We start from the raw sequence: 24,203 nt of genomic DNA on the forward strand, positions 1-24,203 counted from the left end.
GCTTCTCTTTCAAGCAATAGCGGTTTGTGCAGCCTCCTTTGGTGTGCGGGCTCAAGAACACGTTTACGTCGGGACGGCTATCAGGCAGGAGGAAGTGTTCTCACTAGGGCAGGGTCACTTTCGAATGAGACTTCAGCACCACAGACAGCGGCCCGACGGTCTGGCCGAGGGCGCTGCGGGCTGGGTAGCACGGGGCCCCTAATCCGGGAGTCGCAGCCTCCACCCTATTCTCGTCCCTGCGCGCCCTTTTAGGTTCCAGACTGTCCGAGAATGCCATCAAACCCAGCGAGGAGACCCTAATTTGACCAATCAGGGACTGCCCTCGGGAGAACGAATTGAGGGAGGATGCCCTCGAGATTGAGCCAATGAGAGAGCGCGCAGCAGAGAGCACTGCCACGCTGATGGAGAGAACAGACCAATCACAGAGGCCCGCGCAATCTGGGCGGTGGCGTTGCAGGTCCCCGAGTGGCCCCTCTTGGGTTTGCCGGGGCGACCTGGCTGTCGAACCTAGAGACCCCGAGCGAAGGCTTGTTCCCCACCCCGTGTTCCTCCCGGCTCCTATCGGATTGCAAATTGTGCCTGTGCCGGGAGGGGAGCTCCTCCCGGGCGCGCAGACCCGGCTGCGGTTTCCATGGAAACTGCTGGCTCTGGACGTGCGGGGATAGCGAAGGGGACTGAGCCCTGGGGGATTTGGGGAGCTCGCGTGGGTGGCCCCAGCGGCCGGACTTGCTCATTCTCGCCGACGCTTCCGTCCCTGGTTGGGATAATACCCGGTCCAAAGTGTAAAATGAAGCCTAGCTGCGGCCCCGCCCCCAGGAGCTGGTGAGGAGCCAAGGGGCCAATCTGCGAGTGGCGCCACAGGGCTCCCTCGGGCACGTGCCCAGGCTCGCGGCTGCGGTCCCCGGGGTCACGTGGCAGCAGCCACCAGGGCCCACGCAGTTTGCGCGCCACCTGGCGGCCGCCGGCCTCGTATCACACCCCGCCTGTCTTGCTGGAGGCCGACAGGAGGCGGCGGCGACCTCAGCATCCTCCTCCGGGAAATGGGGCCAGGGCAGCCGCCCCGTCGCTGCCAACTCCCCTCCCCACCGCGGCTTCCTGTTCCAGGAACACGCCGAGCCGTTCTACCTCACGGCTTTGGCACTGGCTGTTCCTTCGGCCTGGGATTTGCCTTCTCCAGCTTTCTTCAGGGACGGAACCTCTTTGTCATTCTGGTCTATATTCAAATGCCACCATCTCAGAGAGGACCTCCCTGACCACCAATTTAAACAGCCAGAAACTAATATCACTCTATTTCCTGCACGGCGTTTGTCACAGCTGTAGATGTCTTATTTAGGGGTCTTCTGAACATCTCCCCAAGCGGCCCCTGAGTTTTCTGACGGTGGGGAATGCGTGTTCTACGGGAGATTTAGGAGTCTTGGGAGATGTTCCCTGGCCTCCCAGGCTCCCAACCTCCCAACCCTGGGCCTGTGGCAGGGAGTGTTCAGAGCTGCCAGGCCCAGATAGCTGAGGCATAGCAGAGGCTGTCAGGAAAAGGGCATTGTCCGGCATGTAGGGGCATCACCACCTGCCCTGGCCTTGCTCAGGAAGGGACCAGGATGGAGACAAAGAGGGGCCCGGCCCCCCAAATCATCCAGGCCTAGGGGAAGGGCGTCTCTTTTCTCGCTCTTTAATCTCGCTCTGCTCTCTTGACACAGTTCTAGCAGTGCCCCAGGTGCCACCTCCCGAGATGGGGTAGGGTTGGGGGGGGACCAGCCCCGGGGGACCCAGCCCTTGGGCAGGGCAGGGGCGCCTCCTTCCGGCCTGCGGTCCGGGAGGCCCCCGCGGCTGTCCGGGCCCCGGCAAGCCCGGGCATCTTGTCCGAGCGGACGAATAAATAGGGGCGGTCAGTGGTTGGATGGGTCAGGCCGGCTTGTGGTCCGGGTGGCTTTTGAGCGTGTGGAACTTGACGCTGTCCAGCTTCTCGAAGCGCTTCCCGCAGCGCTCGCACGTGAAGTTGTACTGCACCTCGGCCGTGTGCTTCTTCATGTGCCAGTTGAGCGACGCGCGCTGTCGGCACTGGTAGCCACAGATCTCGCACCTGCCGGGAGCCGGCGGGCGACACCGGGGGCGGGTCAGACTGGGGTGGGGCCGCATTGGGGGCGGGGCCCAAACTACGAGGAACCCAAGGGGTGGACCCGCCCTCTGCCAGTCCAGGTCCACACCCCCCTCCCTCTCAGCCCCCTCGAGGGGAAGGAAGCCTGTCACTCACTGCAGGGGCGTCTCGCCGGTGTGCGTGCGTCGGTGTACCTCCAGGTGGTTCTTCCTCTTGAAGGACTTGCCGCAGGTTTCGCAGGTGAATTCACGGACACCTGGGGGAGATGCGGAGCTGAGCGCGCCGCCGTCGGGGGTGGGGGCTGCGGGACGTCCCTGCTGCGCGGCCGGAACCGGGTCTCCGCGGCGGTCTCCCGGACCTCTGGGCGCAGGGACACCAGATCCCACAGCCTCTGGGAGCCACTGCTGGCTCTAATAACGAGGGCGGTTATTACCGAGGGCAGCTCACAGCCCCGTATGAGGCTCAGAGACTGCCCGGCAGGGCGCCGGGGCAGAGCTGAAATGTGAGCTCGGCTCCCCGGGAGGCACGGAGTCCAAACTGTCAAGCCAGACTGGGTGTGAATTTGACCCCAATATTTGAACTTCGGGGCGATTTCACATAAAAATCCAAGGTTCCTGCCTCTTGAAAAATCTGAAACCGTGTCCTCCCGCGGGACACAGGCATCACAGCTACCCACTGAGTCAGCAGCCCACGCCCTGGGTGGCAGTCCCCGGGGGGGGGGCAGTCCTATGCCTGGGAACCCAGTGCTCCCCGGGGTTTCAGCCCGCCTACCCCCGCCTGAGATCCAAGCCCACGACCCTGGGCCCCGCACTGCCAGCCCCACCCTGGGTCTGACCTGAATGGATGATCATGTGCCGCCGCAGGTGGTTGGATAAATAGAACTTCTTGCCGCAGCCAGGGTGTGGACACACTTTGGTCTTCCCTTTCCGATGCACAAGATTGACATGGTTCTGTAGGCAAGAGGGGCAGGAGTGGGGCTGTGGGTGCCATGGCCCACCTCCAGGGATCTCCACGGTGGGGGCAGATAAGGGCTGCTGGGAGGCAGGCCAGGGCCAGCCTCTCTGGAGGAGGGAAGAGGGGTGCCCTTGCCCTTTTGAGGGCCTCCCAGCTCTGAGCAAAGGCCCAGGGACACAACTGGGATCCACCCCACCTTTCCTGTGCACCCACAACAGCCAGGGCCTGGCCTGGGGCATTAATCAGCTTTGTCATAACCTTGTGGGGGGGGGCTGCTATTGGCCCGGTTTATGGATGGGGAGATGAGGTTCCAGAGGCTTAGGGTTTGGCCCATGCCTCACAGGTGGGCAGTGGCAGGGCTGGCCTGGATTCCAGGGCTCTCAGTCCCACAGCAGGCTTTGCCACGGAGCTGCGCTGCCCCCAGGTCTGGAGCAGGCAGCCCCCTCAGTCATTCCTTTGTTCTTTTATTCTTTAAGTCACCAGCACACCTGTAGCTCCAGTGCCCAGCACTAGGCCTGGCACCCGGTCGGTGCTCAACACACGCTGGCAAAGGAGACTTGGCAAATTCAAAGGCCTACCGGTGCCGCCTCCTGCCTCAGGTGGGAATGTGACAGGACCCTGTCTCTGCCCTTGGGACATCCCGTCCAGGCTCCGGAGGACAAACTACAGGTATGTCCTGGTGGTGCAGCGACCTGAGGCTCGCAGGCCCCGCCAACCCTGGGGGACTAGGGTGGGCTTCCTGCCGGTGGGGCATCCTGAGCTGAACCTGGAGAAGAGGCATCCAGAGCCAAGAAGGTGGCCGAGTTCAGGTCGGCTGAGAAGGCAGGACAGGGCACTGGAAAGCAGGAAGGGGAGGCAGCAAGGTGACGCCTGGTGCCCTGTGGCTGAGGTAGTGTCAGTGAGAAGCTGAGAGGTGGGCATGTGGGAGGCAGGCCAGTGGCACCCGATCGGGCCAAGTCGGGCCCTCTGTGAGCCACAGACACCAGCACACAGGCCGCGGGAGACGGAAGCAGGCCCTGCTCGGCCTGCTTGGGTGGTGGCCTCACCTGGAAACTGCTGAGGGCCACATAGACCTGGCTGCAGCCCTCGTAGGGGCAATGGAACATCTCTAGCAGGCCATCGGCATCCATCACCCGAGTCCGCTTGCTCCGCCGCCTCCTGGAGGGGAAGGGGCCCATGGCATCAGGGCTCACACCAGGCAGGCTGTGGGCCCCGGGGCTGCTCCTTGTCCCAGTCCCCAGCTGCCTAGGCACCCACTTCTCGGGCTCCTTGGGGATCTCGTAGATGATGGCCGACATGTCGCTGCCGTCCAGCTCCTCCCCGTCGGCCTCTGCTTCGGGCTCTGCACTCTCAGGCACTGTCGCCGCCAGCTCTGCCAGCTCTGGGGCCACGGGCTCCTCCTTCTCCTCCTTCTTAAGCATGTACAGGTCCTCCTTCTCTACGGGGTGGACACAGGGTGGGTGTCCGTGGGGGACTTTGCGGTTGAGACGCTGGATACGGGGCCACCCCTCCACCCTCCCTCCTCCTCCCAGGTCCCACCCCAACCCCTGCCAGAGACCACAGCAGCCCCCCTGGACCGGCACGGCCCCCCCAGACCTTTCTTGGTCTCGATGCCTGCCAGGGTGGCAGGGTCCATGGTGCCAGGCTGGGTGCCCTCAGGCTCCGTCTGGGTGTAGGCAGCTACACCTTCCATCATGGCGCAGGGCACCTCATCCCCCAGGCCCCCAGCAGGGGCACTGCTGCCTGCGGCCACGTTGAGGTGGATGCCCTCGGCTGTGAGGGCATCGTAGCCGGGGCCGGCGATGATGATCACCTGCGAGCCAGGCACCATGCCCGGCATGGGACAGCTGGCCACCACCTCGCCCAGCGCCTCCTGGGGCATGTTCTCAAAGAGGGTGCCGGGGCCCGGGCCCACTTGCACAGGCACTGGCACACACACCACCGTCTCCAGGGCCTCGGGCCCGCTGCCTGCCGGGTTGGGGCACAGCGGTGTGCCCTGCTCAGCCAGGTTCTCCACGTGGTGGACGTCGAAGGGGATGTGCACGCCCTCTTGAGTGATGAGCCCGCTGCTGCCCGCTGGGCTGGTGGGGGTGACTGCCGCCGCTGCCACCGCCTTGGGTGGCTGGCCCTCAGGGGGCTCCTCGGAGTCAGAGCCGGAGCCTGAGCTGGGGGAGTCGGAGCTGCCGGCTGCCAGGCCATTGCCCACTGTGGTGACAGAGGAAAGGGGACAGTCACAACAGCAACAGTGGCGGCAACACTCTGTCGAGGGCTCACTAGGGGCCACGGTAACCCCCTCGGTGCCACAAACATTGGTCATTTCTCAGTCCCCCTTGTGCCTCCAGACCCGAATTCTGGTTTTCTGGCCCTTCCCTGGTATCCCCTTCTTAGCCTCGTTGGCTCTTACAGGTCTGGAAGGTTCTAGCCAGGGCTCTCCTCAGTGCTCCACTTACCCCAGGGTCTCAGCTAGCCTGATGGTGTAGATCCCGCCCTCGTTCTTGACACCAGGTGGGTGTCTGGCAATTCAATTCGGATGCCATGGGTTAAGGACTCAGGTCCCACAAGACTACCTGCCCCCGCTTCAGACACCGGCTATAAGACCCAGGCCATTGTAATTCTGGCTATAAATTGTGGGTTTCTACGACATTCTCTTCAGGTTCGATAATTTTCTAGAACAATTCACAGAACTCAGGAAAATGCTTTACTTATAGCTACAGTTTTATCACAAGAGATGCCACTCAGCGATAGTCAGATGGAAGAGGTGCCCAGGGCAAGGTGTGGGGGCTGGGGCGGGAGCTGTCACGCCCTCTCCAGACGCGCCACCCTCCTAGCACCTCGAGGTGTTTACCAACCTGCAAGCTCTCTGGACCTCCTTATTGAAGAGTTTTTGCAACCCAGTCTCCAGCCCCAGGCTGCTCCCTGGGGGCCAGGGGTGGGGCTGAGATCCCCCGTCTAATCATGCGTCTAATCATGCGTCTGGCCTTTGATGACCAGCCCCTATCCTGAAGCTATCCAGGGGACCCTGTCTGAGTCACCTCATTAGCACAGACTCAGGTGTGTTCCAAAGGGGCCCCTTATGAAAGGGGCTCATGATGAACAATGAGGAACATTCCCATCACTCAGGAATTCCAAGGGTTTTGGGAGCTCTGTGCCAGGAACCAGGGACAAAGATCGAATATTGATTTTATTACCCTGCCACCACCCATACCCGATGCTTCCATGTGGACAGCTCCTGCCTGGACCTCCTGTGGGGCTGGGGACTCCTACCTCCCGCTGGCTCCTCTGCTGCCCCTGGCGGGGGGGTCTCTCAGGCACCTCAGAGTCCGCCCAGCAATTCTGGGCTCTGAATCTTCCCTAAGAAAAAGCCCACACCCTTCCCAGTCATCCCCATCTCAAGGGATGATGGCGGCTCTGTCTTTCCAGGTGCTCAGGCCAAACAAAGTCCTAGGGCTGCCCCTGACTTCTCTTTCTCTCACACCCACTTCCAGTCTGTCAGCAAAACCCGCTGGCACTACATCCACGTATTTAGGGATATTAGGCAGGTTCCTGCCTCAGGGCTTTTGCATTTGCTGTTTGCTCTGCCTGAACACCCTTCTCCCAGACACCTGCAGGGGCGCTCTCCCTCACCTCCATCAGACCCTTTCCTAAAATGTATTTATTCAGGGAAGCCTCTGACTACTTATCTCAAATAGCACTCTTTTCTCTCCTTTATTTCACTCCAAAATACCAGAGTCCTCTAGATTTTAATTGTTTATCTTGTTTCCTCTCTGCTTCCCCTCTAGATCATAAGCTCCACAGGATAGGGGGGCCCTGTGCACAGGCCCCAGTGCCCAGAAGGCCGCCTGGAGCACACTGAGCACACGGCTGTAAAAATGAATGAATCAGCCCAACGTTGTGACGAAGGTCAAGGAGACCGACATTTTGCCCAGGCATATCATGCTTAAGTCCACACACGGGGAGAAACGGGGACAGAAAAATNTGGGGGACAGAAAAATCAAGAAGTGACCCTCGGTTACCCACTCATGAGAGAGTCGGGGTGCACTGTCTGGGGACCATGTGTCCTACCCTCCCAGAAGGTCATATGGAACANCGGGGACAGAAAAATCAAGAACTGACCCTCGGTTACACACTCATGAGAGAGTCGGGGTGCACTGTCTGGGGACCATGTGTCCTACCCTCCCAGAAGGTCATATGGAACACACAGGCTCTGGAGCCAGACTTTGGGGGTGGAATCTTGGTGCTCCCCCCTCCAGCTGTGTGAATGTGGGCGCCTTATGTAACCTCTCTGGGCCTAGAGATAAGTTGGCACCTAGCCCAGGGGGTGTTTGGGGGTAATGAGTAAATATATGTACAGGGCCTAGGACAGTACCAGGCTCTGAGTAAGTGCCCTATCAATGTTTCTATGATCACTCTTACCATAATGCCCCATCCCTGACTCATGGCCCTGGGATGGCAGCAGGGGTGGGGTAGGGGGATTGGCCCCTCCTTGTAACTGCCTCCCCAGCTGTAGCGTCCAGCTGTGAAGGCCAGACTGCAGCCACAGCAGACCCACCCTGGACCCCAGCACTCATTCCTGAGAGCCACATCNTGGCAGCAGGGGTGGGGTAGGGGGATTGGCCCCTCCTTGTAACTGCCTCCCCAGCTGTAGCTGTGAAGGCCAGACTGCAGCCACAGCAGACCCACCCTGGACCCCAGCACTCATTCCTGAGAGCCACATCTGGCAGCCACTGGTGTCAAAGTTGGGTGGGGGTACAAAGGTGCCAACCCCAGCCCAGCGGACCCATCACCAGAGGGGTCAGTCACATTAGTCCCGGGGCCTTGGTTTCCTTGACTGTCAAGTGGGGCTAATGAAGAGCTGTAGGGAGGACTCAGGGTGGTTTGGGGAGGGGGGCACCTGGAGCGGGGAAGAGAATGGCCGAAGAGCCGGCTGCATGTTGGGGTCTGGCTGACGCACACGGGACAGCCACCGGCCAGGGGGCCCACCTGGAACACCTCTCGCCCACGGCTTCCCCTCGGCCAGCTGGGATGCCACCTGCTCTGAGATTCCTGCCAGCGCAGGCTCAGCCCTGGCGACTGACCTCACCCTCAGCCCTGGCAGGGCACCTGGCAGTGGGCCCCGTGCTCCTTCTTGCAGCTGAAGCTGAGCCCCTGAGGCCAGCAGGCAGGCAGGCAGCCCCTCGCCACCCACAGCGTCTCCTCTGCTCCCCTACCAGGGCCAACTGGGCCTCAGTAACTGAGTCCCTCCCAGTCCTGCTGCCGGCTCAGGACACGTGACCCATATGGGACGGCAGACAATGGGCAGTGGGGACACAGATGGGGGGAAGGGAGTGGGGTGTGGGGAGATAGGGAGAGACTGGGGGGCAGGGAGAAGGCAGGAGACAGAAGGCAGAGGGTGAAACCGAAGAGTGTGAGAGGGAGGGGGGACAAGAGAGAGCTCAAGAACAGAGAAATGGGAAGGAAAGAGGAGAACAGGACAGAGAGGGGAAGAGGATGACGCTGGGAGAGACAGCCCAGAACCAAAAGGAAAAGGGCCAGGGAAAACAGAGGAGGAGGAAGAGGCCAGGAGAGGAGCCAAGCCTGAGGAGGCCCAGCATCCACCCCTCCCTCCGGCCGCCGAGCCAGGTGTCCCGACCCCCAGCCCAGTTGGCCTCGGGCACAGGTGGGCCAAGTTCTCGCAGCTGTCCCTCTGGAAAATGGGGGCCACCGCCTCTCAGCTCCAGAAGGACTTGGCAGACTGCAGCCCGGCCTGCCAGGTCGGGGCACCGTCCCCAAGGCCAGCGCTGGCCTCCTTGCTATGATGCTTCCAGTGCTGGCCTGAGACCGACAAGACCCGCGAGGGCAGGGAGTCCAGAGCGACCCAGCCCCCAAGGAGCGCTGAGCCCTCACCCCTCGGACCCACCTCTATCACTGTCGGGGTCTGAATCGCTGAGGGGCTTCAGGGGCGAGTGCAGGTCTTGGAAGTAGCGGTGGCCAGCCTCGCACTGCCACACGGCCGTGGTGTACAGGCCGAAGGTGGGGTCCAGCTCGGCCAGGTGCGGCTCGTAGGGGCAGCGGTGCTTGTGGTCCTCGTACCAGATCACCACGTTCTTCAGGCAGTTCACGTTGCGTCGCCTCCCTGCACACACGGGGCGGGGCCGGAGTCAGGGGCAGTGCTCGCCCCCCTAGGTCCCCAGGATGCCCCAGCCTTACGGCTCCCGGAGGGTGAGACACCTTCCTGCACCCTGTCCAGGCCCGTCCCCAGTGTGCAGATGACGAAACAGGCCCTGAGCACTGAGATCCACCCCGGTGATAACAGAGACCCCCGGCCAGACCGGCCTCACTGAATGAGTGAAACCACATCAACTGTGGAGCCTGGCACATGATAGGTGCGCAGTGGTCATTAGCTGCTTGTTGTTAATAGACTCACCCTCATCAGTGTCTCTGGCCTGGACCAGCTGAGTCCCTCCGCCCTGATCTCTTGGCTCCCACTCTTGTCCCACTACAGTCTACTCAGGCTGCAGCAGACAGAGGGTGCCTGCTGCAAACACTTGAGTCAGGCCATGCCTCTTCTCTGCCCAGAATCCACCAGGGCTCCTACCTGGCTGGGGGTAAAAGCCAAAGACCTCCCCAGACCCACCAGGCCCTGCGTGTTCTGCCCCATCATCCCCTGCAGGTCTCCTTGATCACTTCACCCCAGCCTTGTGGCCTCCTCCCTGCTCCTGAAACGAGCAGGGTATGGCCCTGCCTCAGGGCCTTTGCACAGATTGTGTCTCCTTCCAGATGACTGCCTTGCCCTTCCCCCTTCATCCAGGTCTTTCCCTCAGTCTGCCACCCCCTCCCCACTATCCTTCTGGCCAACCTGACTTGCTTCTTTTTCTCCAGGTAGCATCTAGATACCATCTGTGGTTATCTGTGTCTGTGTTTCTGTCTTCCCTACTAGAATGCCAGCTCCCCATGGGTAGGGACACTGGTCTGTTGCTCCTCTTGTATCCCCAGTGCCTACACAGGGCCTGGCACACAGTATGTTTGCTGAATGAGTAAATGCTTCAAGGAGCTGGGCACCCAGTGGAGACAGACTGTGGGATTCAAATCCTGACTGCCACTTTGTAGCTGGGTGGCTCCAGGCAAGTGACTCGGCTTCTCTGAACTTTAGCTGCCTCTCCTGGGCCAGGGGAGAATATCAGTCCCTGTTCCTTGAGGGCTGCCAGGAAGGAGGGAGGGAAGACATCGACAGGGCATAGAACAGGGCTGGGTACACTTTGAATGCCCAAGAAATGGAACCCGTGATATGTCTAAAGATGCTGGTCCTGTAGCCAAGGGGGAGGAAACCCCCCCACCGATCTTCCAGGCTGGGAGGTGAGGAGGGCTCCCAGAAGGGTCCTTGGGCCTAGGGATGTTGTCCGGGGCCTCCAACCCAGTGACGACCATGGGGACAACAGGGACACCACCCTTAGCCGCCCCTCCAGTTCAGCACTTGCCTCCTTATCTCCCTCCTCACCCTTTTGGGATTTGGAGGTCACAGACTTAGCTTGGCCCTTCCCTCTGACAGCTGTGAGAAGGGAGGGGGACTCACTGCCACCAGACGGCTGGCCTGGACCGCTGGCCCTCACCCTGCTGGACAAGGCCTGAGACCCACAGCGCCAGGGCTCCGAGGCTGCGGCCGAGGGGCAGGAGGAATGCACTCTAGGCCTCTACTCTGACTGCTCACGCCATGCTCCCCTCGGCCTGGCACATGACACGCTCTTTCAGTCCCAGCACAAGCTGTTCCCTCTGCCCTGTCCAGCTCTTCCCTGGGTGACACCCATGCACCAGGCGGGGCAGTGCAGGAGCTAAGGGGACTGCTCGGGTGACACAGGCTTGGAGTCTGGCCTGGCCCCTTGCCAGCTGTGCAGCGTGGGGTGGTGAGTTGGCCTTTTATGGGGGTGGTGGGGGAACCGCCACCGGCCACAGCACAGGTGCCAATCCCCTTCCGGCCCCTGCCCCCTGCCCCTCCCCAGGCCCAGCTGAGTCCGGCCCTTCCTCTGGGCCCCTGGTGCCCCCATTTCCCTGCCACGGCCCTTCTGGGCCTGGTCCTCTGTCTTTCCCTGAGACCGTGGGCTCTGCGAGGGCAGGGCTGGGTCTGTCCTGGTCTGCACAGCACTGGCGCATGCCGGCCCTTCACAAATGGTGCCTGAGAATGAGCGAGGGAACAAACAACAAAGCCACTTACTCCCAACACCCATCCCCTCCCCACTGGCTGCAGCCCCACTTACTTTTCTTCCGCTTTGGCTTTTTGGGGACCTGCTCCCAAGGCTTCCTGAAAGAGAGAGGCAGGGAGAGTGAACATAGGGCTGGGCTGATGCTGAGCTAATGACAACATACGGTTTCAAGGCCGAATTGTAGCTGCCGTTCTATTTCCTAGGGCTCTTTGCGTGGACTCTCTCCTCCACTGACACCAGCCCTTGGACGGTGGTCTAGCATCACACCCTGTTTCACCAAGTGGGAAAATGAGGCTGAGGAATGAGGCTGCCTACCCAGGGGCCCATGGCCGGGGAGTGGAGAACTCAGAAAAGGGGTAACAGAAAGTCGGTGTGGCAGGCAGAATTCTATGCTGGCCCCACAATTCCCAGCCTCGGGTCACACACTCTATAATCCTCTCCCCTTGAGTGGGGTGGCCTGAGAATATGATGGGAGACCACTCCCGTGGCTAGGTGACTTGGAATCAATCAGGAGGGAGCTTTCCAAGGTGGGCCTGGCCTAATCAGGGGAGCCCTTAAGGCCGAGGCTAGGAGAGGCCTATGAGGGGCTGGGACCTGAGAACGGCCCCTGGGAGCTGAGAGCAGTCCTGGTTGACAGCCTTAAGGCTATGGGGACCTCAGCTGTACAATCCAGGAGGAAATGAATTCTGCCAATGCTCCGAGGGAGTCTGGAAGCAACTCTTTCCCTAGTTGAGCCCCCAGATGAAGGCACGGCCGGCTGAAACCCTGGTTTCAGGCCTGTGAGACCTTGAGCAGAAGATCCAGCTAAAACATGCTAGACTCCTGGCCTGCAGAAATGTGAGATAATCCGTGTGGTTTTAAACCATGAAGTCCGTGGTCATTTGTTCCATAACAATAGGACCTTTATGGAGTCGGCTTCAAAACCTGTACTGCCCCATCCAGGGCCCTGCAGCTCCTGCCCCCCAGGCTGGTTGAGAGCCCTGGGGAGACCGTCAGACTGAGCCAGGATGCCTGGCCCTGCTAAGGATCCTGCCCCCGACCTGAACTGCCTGCTCTGTGTGGGCCCCAGGCCAAGGTGCTGCCCCCTGTCAGTCCTGCCCCTGCAGCCAGCTGGGGCCCACGTGCCCTGGTCATCATACCCATCTGGCTCTGGGGCCTTCCCCGCTTTGGCTGGAGCCCAACACCCTGACCGTGTGCCTCAGGGAGCCCAGGGCAAGGCCAGGCCCCAACACTGGGGACCCTCCAAGGCTCTCCGCACCCAGATGGCCACCAGAACTGCCAGATGGGATCCTGACCCCATCTGGGCCGCTCGGCTGTAGTCCAGTACTGGCTCTACACATGCTGCAGGCAGGCGCTTCGGAGTCACCTCTCCTGCACCCGTGAGGGGCCTCCCTCTGCCCTCCTGACACCATGCTTCCGGGTCTGCCTGCCCGCTCTGGCTGCTTCCTCAGCCTTCCTTTTTTTTCCCTTTAAATTTATTTATTTAAGTAATCTCTACACCCAGGGTACCTGAGTGGCTCCGTCGGTTAAGCGTCTGACTCTTGATTTTGGCTCTGGTCTCAGGGTTGTGAGATCAGGCTCAGTGCTCAGCGGGGAGTCTGCTTGAGATTCTCTTTCCTCTTTCTCTCTCTCTCACTCTGCCCCTTCCCCCACTCACACTCCCTTTCTCTCTCTCAAATAAATAAATCTTAAAAAAAAAAAAAAAAGTAATCTCTATACCCAACGTGGGGCCCGAACTCATGACCCTGAGATGAAGAGTTGCATTCTCTTCCAACTGAGCCATCCAGGCGCCCCTCATCCTTCCTTTTCTACACTGCAGCAGAAGGCCCTGAGACTCTGGGTCACCTTGCCTCCCCATGCCTCAGTTTCCCTATCTGCAGCATGGGATCATAACCATGCCTTCCTTGTGGGACTGGCATGAGGTTATGTGCATTGAAAGAGCTTGGGGCAGCCCCTGGCACTTAGTAACCAGTCGGCAAGTGGTAGAGATGATCACTGTGATTGTCGACGTTGTCACAGGGCCTCCCCGCTACGGCCCAGACTGTGTTCTCACCACAAATTATCCTGACAGGCAGTCCAGGGTCCCTTGTCGGCTTCACCACCTAGCCCACCTGACCCCTGTCCCGCCTGCTAAAAATTCGCAGGCCCCATGCCCCACGTCTGGTCCTAGGACAGCTCCCCTGGGCTCCTCTGCCCCTCCTGCCCCTGGCTCTGCCCCCCCCAGGTCTCTGCCCCCTCCTTCACCCCCATTCCAGTTGCCTCCATCCCCTCCCATGGCTCTCCCCTCCCCTGCAAGGGGGAGGCTGGCTGCCTAGATCTTCACCCACACCCGAGTCCCAACACCCATGGCCACCTCTGTGCACTCACGGCCTTGCCATGACCAGGGTGCTGGGAACACTGCTTGGTGTTTGGTGCCAGTCAGAGCCGAGTTCAAGTCTCCTCTCTGCGACTGACTAGCTGTGTCTCGTCCCCTCCGACCCCAGTGTCCTCATCTGGGGAAAACAGCAGTGCCTCCCACACAGAGTTGCTGCGGCAATTAAACGAGGCCAGACCTCAAACTGCCTTCCCTCCCCTTGCCCACTTTTCCGAGTTCCTCTCCTTACACATCACCCTGTTTGAGGACAGCAGCTGCTGGGGCTTCTCCGGGGCTCTGCTTTCCTCGCAGTGGCCAGCCCCCAAACGGCGCCCAGCCGTTCTCCTCCGCCCTCCTCTGCCATGTGCTTTCACGCTCGACTCCATCATCCCCACCAAGTGTCCAAACACACCACCAGTTCTTCCACCCTGGATTTAAATAATCTGAAGTCCCTTCCCTGCCAACTTCCGCCCATTCCTCTGTCCCCCTCCGAGTTGTCTATACACGTGCGCAGCCTTCCTGTCTTCTCCTCCGTCTCCCTTGAGCCCCTCGAGTCAGGGTTTTCTCCACCATTCCACCAACTGCCCCATTTCGGCCCCCGGGGTGGCTGCCTCACTCGGCCCAGCAGTGTTCGACTGCAGATCCTTCCCGTGGCCTCCAAGACGCCGCCCCGGCGGGTTCTCCACCAGCCTCCAGGTTGCTGCTTCTCCCTCGTCTCCCTGACTTCTCTAAACACAGACTGAGAGCGCCGGGCCCAGACCTGTGTGTCTACCCGAGCCCCCTTGGCAACCTCCAGCACCATACCATCACTGGCCTGGTGACCCCCAAATCCGGATCTCCCACCTGGCCCTCTCCTGACCACACGACCAGCACGCTTCCCCAACACTACCTGTAGGGGTCTCGCAGACGGCTGGCGCGTGAGCTGTCCTATTGCCCCCGACCTAGCCCTTCTCGGTTAACTGCGTCTGCAACTTTCCAGGTGCTTGGGTCCAAACCGGGGGACGTCTTTCGTATCCACACCCATCAGCAAACCCTGTTGGCCCTAATTTCAACCACTTCTCTCCACTTCTGCATGGTCCCGCCTCACTCACCTGGACAAGAGCAGTCAGCTCCTTCCCGGTCTGCCAGCTCCGGCCCTCCCCTCCCACAGCCTCAACATCGGAGTCTGTGTGCTTCTTTTGATTTTCTTGTTAACATTTGAAGGTGTAAAAAGAAAAATTCAAACACATACAACACTAGAGAGAAGAGTGAACCTCCTGGCGTGCATCACGAGCTTTAAAGACTGCCAACTCTTAGCCAACCTTGTGTCAGGGCATCCCTTACCCAATCCTCCTGCCACACACACCCTGGAGAGTGCTTCTGTTAAAATATAAGCCAGGTATGGGACCTCTCTGTCCAAAATTCCGTACTTAAAAAAAGCAAAAAAATAAATAAATAAATAAAATAAAATAAAAATCCTATCAGGCCTCCCACTTCACTGGGAGGAAAAACCAGAGTCTCCATGCAGCCCACAAGGCCCTGTCACCTTCCTGTCCTCGCCTTTTCCCACTCTTCATCCTCTCATTGTGCTCCGGCCACACGGGCCTCCTCACTGCCCCATGTACACACCAGGCTGGGTCCTGCCTCAGGGCCTTTGCACCTGCCATTCCTTCTTCCTCAAATGCTCTTCCCCCAGATATCTGCATGGCTCTCCCTGGCCTCCTTCAGGTCTGTACCCCAGATGCTATCCTCTCACTGTGGCCCACCCTAACACCCTACTTAAACCTCCAGCACACCCTCCTGATTCCTCTTTCCCTAGTTCACTTTTTTTCTTCACATAGCCCTTATCTGTCTCTCACTACATAATTTATTTATAGTAAATGACAGTAAATATATAGTAATAGACAACCTTTGCACAGTGGACAAGTCTCTGCCCTCTAGAATGACAGCTCCATAAGGCCGTGATTTTTTCGTGTTGCTCACTGCTACGCCATCAGCACCTATACCAGTGTCTGGGACATAGCAGGTACTGAGTAAGCGTTCCCGAAACAGATGGACACTGGAGACTCCACTATTGACCATTGTTTCCCCTTTCCCACTGGCTGCTGTGTGGCTCTGAGGCAAATTCATGGCCATTTCTCCATTCCCACTTCTTCATGTCTTTTGAACCCCTCTGGTCAGGTTTTTAACTCACCATGCCACAAAACTGCCCTTGTCCCCTGTGACTTATGCCTCAATCCAATAACACTGATCCTGGCCCCATGTCCCTCCTTTTCCTTTCTCTTTTCTTTTTTAATTTTATTAATTTATTTGAGAGAGGGAGAGACAGCATGAGTGGTGGGGAGGAGCAGAGGCAGAAGGAGAAGCAGACTCCCCGCCAAGCAGACAGCTTGACACGGGCCTGATCCCAGGACCCTGAGATGACAACCGGAGCCAAAGGCAGACACCCAACTGACTGAGCCACCCAGGCGCTCCTCATTTCTCTTTTCATCCCACTTTTCATTTCTGTCTTCTGGTCCATGTGGTACATAGTCTTGAACTGAAATCCTTCTAGGTACAAGACAGTTACAAATAATTGAAGAGTTTAAACCAGTGATGCCCTGTCTCTGGTCATGTCCATTTTCCACAGGAGACCCCTCACTCAGGGTAGTGTATTTTCCTGACTACCCATGTGTCCCGGGGTCCTGTTATTGCCATTCCCTGTCTGGGTTGTCTCAGTGTCCTGGCCCCAGGCCTGCAGGACTACACAAACTGAGCTTCTGCAAATACCACTTTCAGCTTAGGGACCTCCAGGGGCTCCCTCTGCTCAGTGGTTCTCAACTCCAGCTGCACATAATGTCTCCCTGGAAGCTTTGCAGAAAAAAGCACAAGGTCTGCAACTCTACCCAGATTAAATGAATCAGTAACTCCAATAATGGGGTGATGTCTGGGTGGTTCAGTAGGTGAAGCATGGGACTCTTGATTTCAGCTCAGGTCATGTTATCAGGGTTGTGAGATCGAGCTCCGAGTTGGGTTCTGCGCTGCGCTGGGCATGGAGCCTGCTTAAGATTCTCTCTCCTTCTCACCCTGCTCCCCTCCCCTTCTTCCCTGCTTATGCTATGTCTCTGTCTAAAAAAAAGAAACTCCAATAATGGAACACTAGCTTGAGTTTTTTTTTAATGCCCAGCATTTCCTGCTGCACTCCTGGGCATGTAAGCCAGCCTGCCACCCCAGGGAGGCAGAAGGATCTGGTTGATTCTTGATCCTTAGAATCTCCCCCCAGAGAAACATGCCGATGTGTGCAAATAAAAACCAGGGCACAGCAAGGATTCTGTCGCAGCATTGCTTGTGACAGAGAACAAATATCATCATAACCACTAATACCTGGAGTGCTCACTATGTGCCAACCATGTTCTAAGCCTTTTGCTGTATTTTAACTCATTTAATTGTCACACCAACCTATTAGGCAGGAAGGGAAAAACTGCATCCACACTCCTCATTCTCAAGACTGAGACTCTGCAAAGGGCTCTGCCCTCTACCTGAGCAGCCAACTTGGGGCCTCCTTTTCACCTGAGTCTCTCCATGGGCTAAGGTGCTCCCCAGGAGCCAAGAGGTTTAAGGGAATGCGATCTGGACTGTGAGGAGTCTTCCTATGTCTGGGGTCGAGGGCTGTGGGAATGGGGCCACACACAGCCCCAGATGGAGTGTCAGAACCTCATGAGGGACAGGGCTGGGTGGCCCAGTGTATCCAGTCACAGCCCCAGGCTACACAGTAGGGGTTTTAGAGGATGAGGCATTTGAGATCCCGAGGACCAGCAAGGAAGAAGAGGCGGGGCCGCCCCTCCAGGGACTAGGCAGTTAGAACGCTTGGAGGTGGGGCCCGCACTAGGATTGGGCAGTCAGAAATCTAGCGGGCGGGGCCAAGTGCTAAAGGCGGGTCGAGAGGCTGGGCGCATTCTAGGATTGGGCAGTCGGAAAGACGGGAGGCGGGGCCGCGAGCCAGGCGCGTCCCAGGACCTGCGGTAGGAGACCCAGGCCGGCAGCCCGGCCACTGGGCGGGGCTCACAGGTGCCAGGGGCGGGGCCGGGGGCAGAAGGGGCGGGACCAGGCTCGGCGGGGAATGGGGGCGTCTCCTCCCTCGCTCGTTCCCTCCCTCCCTCGGGCCCCCTCACCCGTGGCGGCCGCTACGCTGGCCGCGCTCCAGCGAGATGAGATAGGCTGCGAGCTTGGCGTCGCTCCAGCCGCTGCGGCGCCGCAGGTCCACCCAGGGCCCGTGCGCCTCGCCCAGGTACACACGCCGCACGTCGTACTTCTTCCGGGACTCGAGCCGCCGCCGCGCTCGGTCGGACTCAGTGAGCCGCGGCCGACCCCGCGCCTTGCGGCCCGCCGCGCCCTCCTCGGCCGCCGCCTCCCCGCCTGCGCCCGCCTCAGCCTCCGCCTCCGCCTCGGGCTCCGGCACCCGCTCCGCCATCCCCCCCTCCCTGGTTACCAACCTCCCCCGTTGTTAGGAGCCCGGCCGGAAGTGGCGCGCATCTTCCGCGCCGACGGGAAATTTCTCACGGACTTTCACTGCCCCACGGCGCCAAGAAGAGACCGAGAGCAGAAACTGCGCATGCGCGCCACAAGCGCAAGCAACAACCCATTCTCCCTATTCCTTTTCTCTGTTAAACTTTCTAACTTCGCAGAGACCGAGGGGAGGGGCTGAGGTTTGAGGCCAGGTCGGGAAGAAAGACTTAAATGAGCCCGTAGGCCCTGGGAGGTAGGGGCTCCCCTCTCTACGCTTCATCCCGAATGAATCCTGGAAATGACAACGGAAGGGTAGGAGCTGTCAGGTGAAGGCAGAGGTAAAGTCTGGGGTCTCATCTGTCCGTCCCGGATGCTGCAGATCCCTTGAAAAGCCAGGCCACCAAGCATTAAAGGGACAGAGACGCCACGCTGCCAGAGAAGAGAGAGGACAGCCTGAAGACCGGAAAACTTTTATTTGCTGTACACTCAAAAGGCATCTCACGCTGTCACACCAGTCCGCAGCTTGTGCAGGTCACCGCTCAAGCTCAGCTCTGGCCCTGCTGCTGTCGCTGCTGATTGTCTTCCTCTTCTTCCTGGCCCTCTGGCGGGGGCGGCTCCTCCAGCCCTGAGGAGGACGCCCGAAGCTCCCCGGTGGACCCAGCCAGGCGGAAGACCACGGGGATCTGGGCCAGGGCTGGGTTGGTCTCCTGCAAGCCCTGGATCCACTTGGCCAGTGTAGCTTGGTCGTGGGCACCCGCCATGCATATGGCGAAGACAGGGCCTTCCTCCACTGTTGGGGGAAATAGGTGCTCAGAGTTTGTGCAGTGGGAATCCGAGGACACCACCCCCCCATGCCTGCACTCCTTCCAGGCCACAGGTGGCATGTTTCTTGTGCACCCAAGCCTCTGCACGAGATATCCTGTCTGCCTAGACTGCTAATCCCATGCTTTACCTGAGTGATGCCTCCTGGTTCTTCAACATTCCACCAGGAAGTCCTCCCCACATCCCACCTGATGCTGGATGGTGTGCTCCTCCCTTGAGACCCGAGGAATGTAACTTAACTTGCCTGTTCTCCCACTGCCCAGAGCTGCTCAAGGAGAGAGACTTGGCCTGTCCTGGTCACACTCAGTAGCCAGCATAGAGATGCTCCATGACCAAGGGCTAACAGGCCTGGAGCCCCTGGGGAGTGTGTGTGTGTGTTTGTGTGTGTACTTGGACATCTACTGGGTCTGCATGTGGTAACTGGGCTGGGTTTCAGTCTGGGTGCCACCCTTCCACCCCAGAGGCCTCATCATGTCTGGTGTTTGGAACCCTGTCCATCCCAGTTTTACCTTTATGGATGTCAAACTCGTAGTCATCCCAGCCGCTCCTCCCGTAATCCAGGTCCAGCTGCATTGGATAGTAGAGATTCCATTCCTCCGGAATTTCCTCCACTTCCTACCCCAGGAGGCGGGTCCAGCAGGGTCAGAGGCCCAGGATCTTGCAGCCAGCTGCAGCCTACCTCCCCACACCAGGAGCTATCCCTTCCCCTTCCGCCTGCCCCTCTGAGACCTCACATGAGCCCTTAGGGTGGTGCCAGCCCCCCAAACACACCCATACCCCCCACTCACGCTTTGGGGCCTTACCCTCTCCTCAGGGGGCAGCAAGTCAGCTCTGAGGATATGATAATAGACACATTTGTCTCGGAGCCACAGGGAAAAGGGGCCCTCGACGAAGACAGGCCGGGCTGGGTTGTGGTTGGCCAGGGCAGCCTGCTGATCAGGAGTCTGGATTCCTGGTGTGGATACACACATGCCCAGGTGGGGCCTTGGCTGATGGGCTCTGCCCAAAGGCCCAGGGAGCCCACCCAGCAGGCCTGGTGGGAATCCAGCCCCCATGCCAGAGCCTTACCTACAATGTGGGGCTCAGCAGGATCTGCTGCACCTGTGGAGTCTTTGGAAGAAGGCATCTGCAAGGAGGAGGAGGGGTGGAAGCTTGTGGCCCCCAGCCCCTATAGAAGAGCTGGGGAGAAAAATGGGGAAGGGGATCCCAGCGAATTCAGGGCTCCTCTTGGCCTCCGACCCATCACTCAAGCCCATCCCTTCCTTATTTCTATCCACTTTGGCACTAGCTGCCGACATTTAAGATGTATACCCAGAGGGAACCCTAGAGCCTGCCTACCTGTGTTAAAATTTGGGATCTGCCACACAGGCTGTGTGACCGTGGTCAAGTTGATGTACCTGTGTGCCTCAGTTTCTCCAGATGCAAAATGAAGATAACAGCACTTAATTCAGATGGTTCTAAAATGCTGAGAACAGTGCCTGGCACATAGTAAATGTTCCATGCTTGTAAAGTTTTTTTTTTTTTAAGATTTTTTATTTATTAATTTGACATAGAGAGACAGCCAGCGAAAGAGGGAACACAAGCAGGGGGAGTGGGAGAGGANAAGATTTTTTATTTATTAATTTGACATAGAGAGACAGCCAGCGAAAGAGGGAACACAAGCAGGGGGAGTGGGAGAGGAAGAAGCAGGCTCCTAGCGGAGAAGCCTGATGTGGGGCTCGATCCCAGAACGCTGGGATCACGCCCTGAGCCGAAGGCAGATGCTTAACAACTGAGCCACCCAGGCGCCCCTGTGCTTGTAGAGTTTTAAAAAGAAAAATAATTTCACATGCACAGTATACTCCCAAAGAGACACAAGAAACAATCAGTGTTTGCCTCTGTGGAGGACAGGAAATCCCTTTTATATCCTTCTGACTTTACATACTGCCACGATTCAAAAACCAAACCAAATGAAAAAAATTTTTTAAAGATTTTATTAATTTATTTATTTATTTATGAGAGAGAGGGAGAGAAGGAACCAGGGGGAGCACTAGGCAGAGGGAGAGGGAGAAGCAGACTCCCCACTGAGCAGGGAGCCTGATGTAGGACTCGATCTCAGGACCCTGAGATCATGACCTGAGCCAAAGGCAGACGCTTAACCAATTCAGCCACCCAGGTGTCCCCCAAATCAAATTTTAAAAAATGCATATACTGGGACGCCTGGGTGGCTCAGTTGGTTAAGCATCTGCCTTTGGCTCAGGTCATGATCTCAGGGTCCTGGGATGGAGTCCTACATCAGGCTCCCTGCTCAGTGGGGAGTCTGCTTCTCCCTCTNAAGCATCTGCCTTTGGCTCAGGTCATGATCTCAGGGTCCTGGGATGGAGTCCTGCATCGGGCTCCTTGCTCAGCAGGGAGCCTGCTTCTCCCTCTCCCTCTGTCCCTCCCCCTACTCATGCGTGCTCTCTCTATTGATCTCTCTAACAAATACATAAATAAAATCTTAAAAATGCATATATTCTTTGATTGAAACGTCTGAGAGTAGACAACTATCATTCATCCTTTCAAGTTACAAAGAACACAGGTAATTCAACGGGTATGGACACAGAATGGGCTCCTAGCCATATGCTTAAGTGAAAACAGCAAAGGCAAGGTGCAGAATATGTGCAGAATGCTGTGCCACTGCAGAAACATTTTCAAAGTGTAAGTTTTTTGGAGGCAGAAAAAAGTATATGTTTTGCTCCTGGGCCTTTTTACTGAACAATTATACTGATATATATATTTTTTCTTTTAAGTAGGCTCCACACCCAGCGTGGAGCCAAGCACAGGGCTTGAACTCATGACCCTGAGATCACGACCCGAGCTGAGTTCAAGAGTTGGACACTTAGCTGACTGAGCCACCCAGGCGCCCCAATACTGATCTTTCATTTTAAATTTCACACCATGGAGTTCTTCTTTTTTTTTTCTTTTTTCACATTTGATTGTATATTTTTCTTTCTTTTTCTCACTAAAAATCTTGGTTCCTATCAATAGTAATACATTCACTTATCTATCAAGCCACAGAAATAGTTTTGGTGTTACTGCTAACCATACGCTATGGGGTTAAGCTTAGGATTTCTCTACAGGTGTGTCTGTTCTTAGAACAGGTGCCACTAAGGATGGGCAGTTGGACAACTGACTTGGAAGAACTTCTTCTCTCATTGATTATACTATCAATTAGATATTTAGCCATATCCATTTGTTTCTGCTTGTTTTCAATTTTAGTGGAGTTCCCCTCCCGCCTTTGATTTAAAAAAATACACATTGGGGCGCCTGGGTGGCGCAGTCGTTGGGCGTCTGCCTTTGGCTCAGGGCATGATCCCGGCGTTCTGGGATCAAGCCCCACATCGGGCTCCTCCGCTAGGANATTGGGGCGCCTGGGTGGCGCAGTCGTTGGGCGTCTGCCTTTGGCTCAGGGCATGATCCCGGTGTTCTGGGATCGAGCCCCACATCGGGCTCCTCCGCTAGGAGCCTGCTTCTTCCTCTCCCACTCCCCCTGCTTGTGTTCCCTCTCTCGGTGGCTGTCTCTATCTCTGTCAAATAAATAAATAAAATCTTTAAAAAAAATAAAGAAAATAAAAGAATACACGTCAACANAAAGAAAATAAAAAAATACACGTAAACATTTTCACAGTTTAAAAGTCAATCCATATTAAATAGATGTCTCTCTTCCACTCCTGTTCTCTCTACCCAATTTCCTCCTCCTGCCCAGAGATAATCATTTCTTCCCATTTCAGATCTATCTTTGCATTACTTATTTTTGTGAAAACAGGCAAATAGGTATATGCACTTTTATTTCCCCTCCCCTCTCACACTGAAGGGAACTTACTGTACCACTGAATATACTTCAACTTTTCGCTTGCTTTTTTTTTTTTTTTTTTTTTTTTTTTACAAATCTGCGCTGTTAGAATCTACATAGACAATGCCCTCTTGATGGAGTCTTGGATTGTCCCATTTTAAATCTAGGTGGTGCTGGTGATCATTTTACCATGTTTTCAACCTTTCTGTATGTACTTTTCATAATGAGGGGAAACAAGAATACATACAAAGGATATATCTGCTTGCAAATGCAAGGAGACACAGACGTGGTCACCTCTGGGGAAGGAGCCTGGGGACTGAAGGGCCAGGCTAGGAGAGGAGAACTCTTCACTGTGTGTCCTTGAGGACTTTTTGGCTTCTAATGCTTTACTTTTCAAAATGAAGAAATGAGTTAAAGACTAGCTTTCCTCTGCGATGTGCTCCAGGCCAAGTCTCTGTCCTTTCTCACGCGGACACCCCATTACCCACTGTCCCAATCCCTCGGTCCTCGGTCGGCCCCCATCCAACACCATCCATGTGGCCACCAGAGGGTGCTTTTGAAACAGAAACTCCTTCCAGAAACATGACTCCCACCCCATCCTTCCTCTTCTTAAAACTTCCTGGTGGCTCCTTCCCCACCAACTGCTTCAAACCACACTCTTTAGCTTGGCGCCTCCATGCCCCTTCTCCCTACACCCGAGCCCCCCGCCCCCCCGCCCCGCACTGGCCAGAGGAAGCCCTTTCTTCATCTCCCAGCTGCCCTTTGAACCCCAGCCCACACTGCTCCCTCTGCCTAGAATGCTCTCCTCGCCTCTCCTGTCCTGCTTGAGTGCAGCTCACCCTCACCTCCTCCAGGAAGCCCTCCCTTCCCCTGCCCCTTCTGGGCTCCCACAGCCCCCAGTGCTTCTCTATCTCAGAACCAGCAGCTCCGAGAGAAACTGTGATCTGGGGTCAGCCTCCAGGACCAAAGGATCCTCCACGTGGTCTGGCACAAGTGGTGCCCTTAGGACACCGGTGTGTGTGTGTGTGTGTGTGTGTGTGTGTGTGTATGGACTATTTCATTCAGTCATTCAACAAACAACTGCTGAGCTCAGCTTTGTGCCAGACCCTGTGCTGAGCCTTGGGAGACACAGGGGAAACTGAATTATGGTGAATGAGCAACCAAGCCAGTCACCCAGTGCCTCAGCCAGGGTGGTCAGGAAGGGGATCCTGAGGAACGGATGGCATAGCTGAGATCAGAAGAACATGAAGTCCCAGGGAGGAGTAGTCCTGGCAGAGGGAGCAGTAAGCACAAAGGCCTGAGAAGAAAATTGGCATAGAATGCTCAAGAACTGGGGCACTTGGGTGCCTTAGTTGGTCGAGCGTCCAACTCTTGATTTCAGCTCAGGTCATGATCTCAGCATCTTGGGATCGAGCCCTGCATTGGGCTCCAAGCTCAACGTGGAGTCCGCTTGGGATTCTCCCTCTCCCTCTGCCCCTCCCCTGCCCCCTCAAATAAATAAATATAAAATCTTAAAAAAAAAAAAAAAGC

General features: G+C 57.2%; 2 protein-coding genes across 3 annotated transcripts in view; both read right to left on the minus strand.

Annotated features, from left to right (window-relative positions):
* Nucleotides 1-1,649: 1,649 nt before the first annotated feature.
* Nucleotides 1,650-18,018, minus strand: ZNF653 (zinc finger protein 653). Its single transcript, XM_034657821.1, has 9 exons — nt 17,704-18,018; nt 11,275-11,318; nt 8,943-9,158; nt 4,643-5,251; nt 4,304-4,484; nt 4,093-4,204; nt 2,928-3,042; nt 2,249-2,348; nt 1,650-2,077 (listed from the first exon to the last, which is right to left on the minus strand). Exons 1-9 carry the CDS (start codon nt 18,000-18,002, stop codon nt 1,900-1,902), a joined length of 1,854 nt encoding a protein of 617 aa, XP_034513712.1. The 5' UTR covers nt 18,003-18,018; the 3' UTR covers nt 1,650-1,899.
* A 477-nt stretch (nt 18,019-18,495) lies between these two features.
* ECSIT (ECSIT signaling integrator) overlaps nt 18,496-24,203 on the minus strand; it is a 17,877-nt gene continuing 12,169 nt past the window's right edge. Inside the window, exons 6-9 of one of the 2 annotated variants that reach the window (XM_011217717.3) lie at nt 19,928-19,985; nt 19,663-19,811; nt 19,369-19,426; nt 18,496-18,827 (exon numbers count right to left, since the gene is read on the minus strand). In XM_011217717.3, coding sequence (XP_011216019.2) covers nt 18,583-18,827; nt 19,369-19,426; nt 19,663-19,811; nt 19,928-19,985 — 510 coding nt within the window. In that variant the 3' untranslated portion in view covers nt 18,496-18,582. Of the gene's footprint in view, nt 18,828-19,368; nt 19,475-19,662; nt 19,812-19,927; nt 19,986-24,203 lie in introns of both variants that reach the window. The other variant, XM_002930828.4, reaches the window with a different exon arrangement.

The sequence above is a fragment of the Ailuropoda melanoleuca genome, chromosome 4 (assembly GCF_002007445.2).
Source record: "Ailuropoda melanoleuca isolate Jingjing chromosome 4, ASM200744v2, whole genome shotgun sequence".
Classification (NCBI taxonomy): domain Eukaryota; kingdom Metazoa; phylum Chordata; class Mammalia; order Carnivora; family Ursidae; genus Ailuropoda; species Ailuropoda melanoleuca.

Excerpts from the sequence above, each read along its gene's own strand:
- ZNF653 (XM_034657821.1), bottom strand. The coding sequence starts at position 18,002 with ATGGCGGAGCGGGTGCCGGAGCCCGAGGCGGAGGCGGAGGCTGAGGCG. Across the intron at positions 9,159-11,274 it reads AAAGCCAAAGCGGAAGAAAA|GGAGGCGACGCAACGTGAAC; the intron begins GTAAGTGGGGCT and ends CCGTGTGTGCAG. Across the intron at positions 4,205-4,303 it reads ATCCCCAAGGAGCCCGAGAA|GAGGCGGCGGAGCAAGCGGA; the intron begins GTGGGTGCCTAG and ends CTTCCCCTCCAG.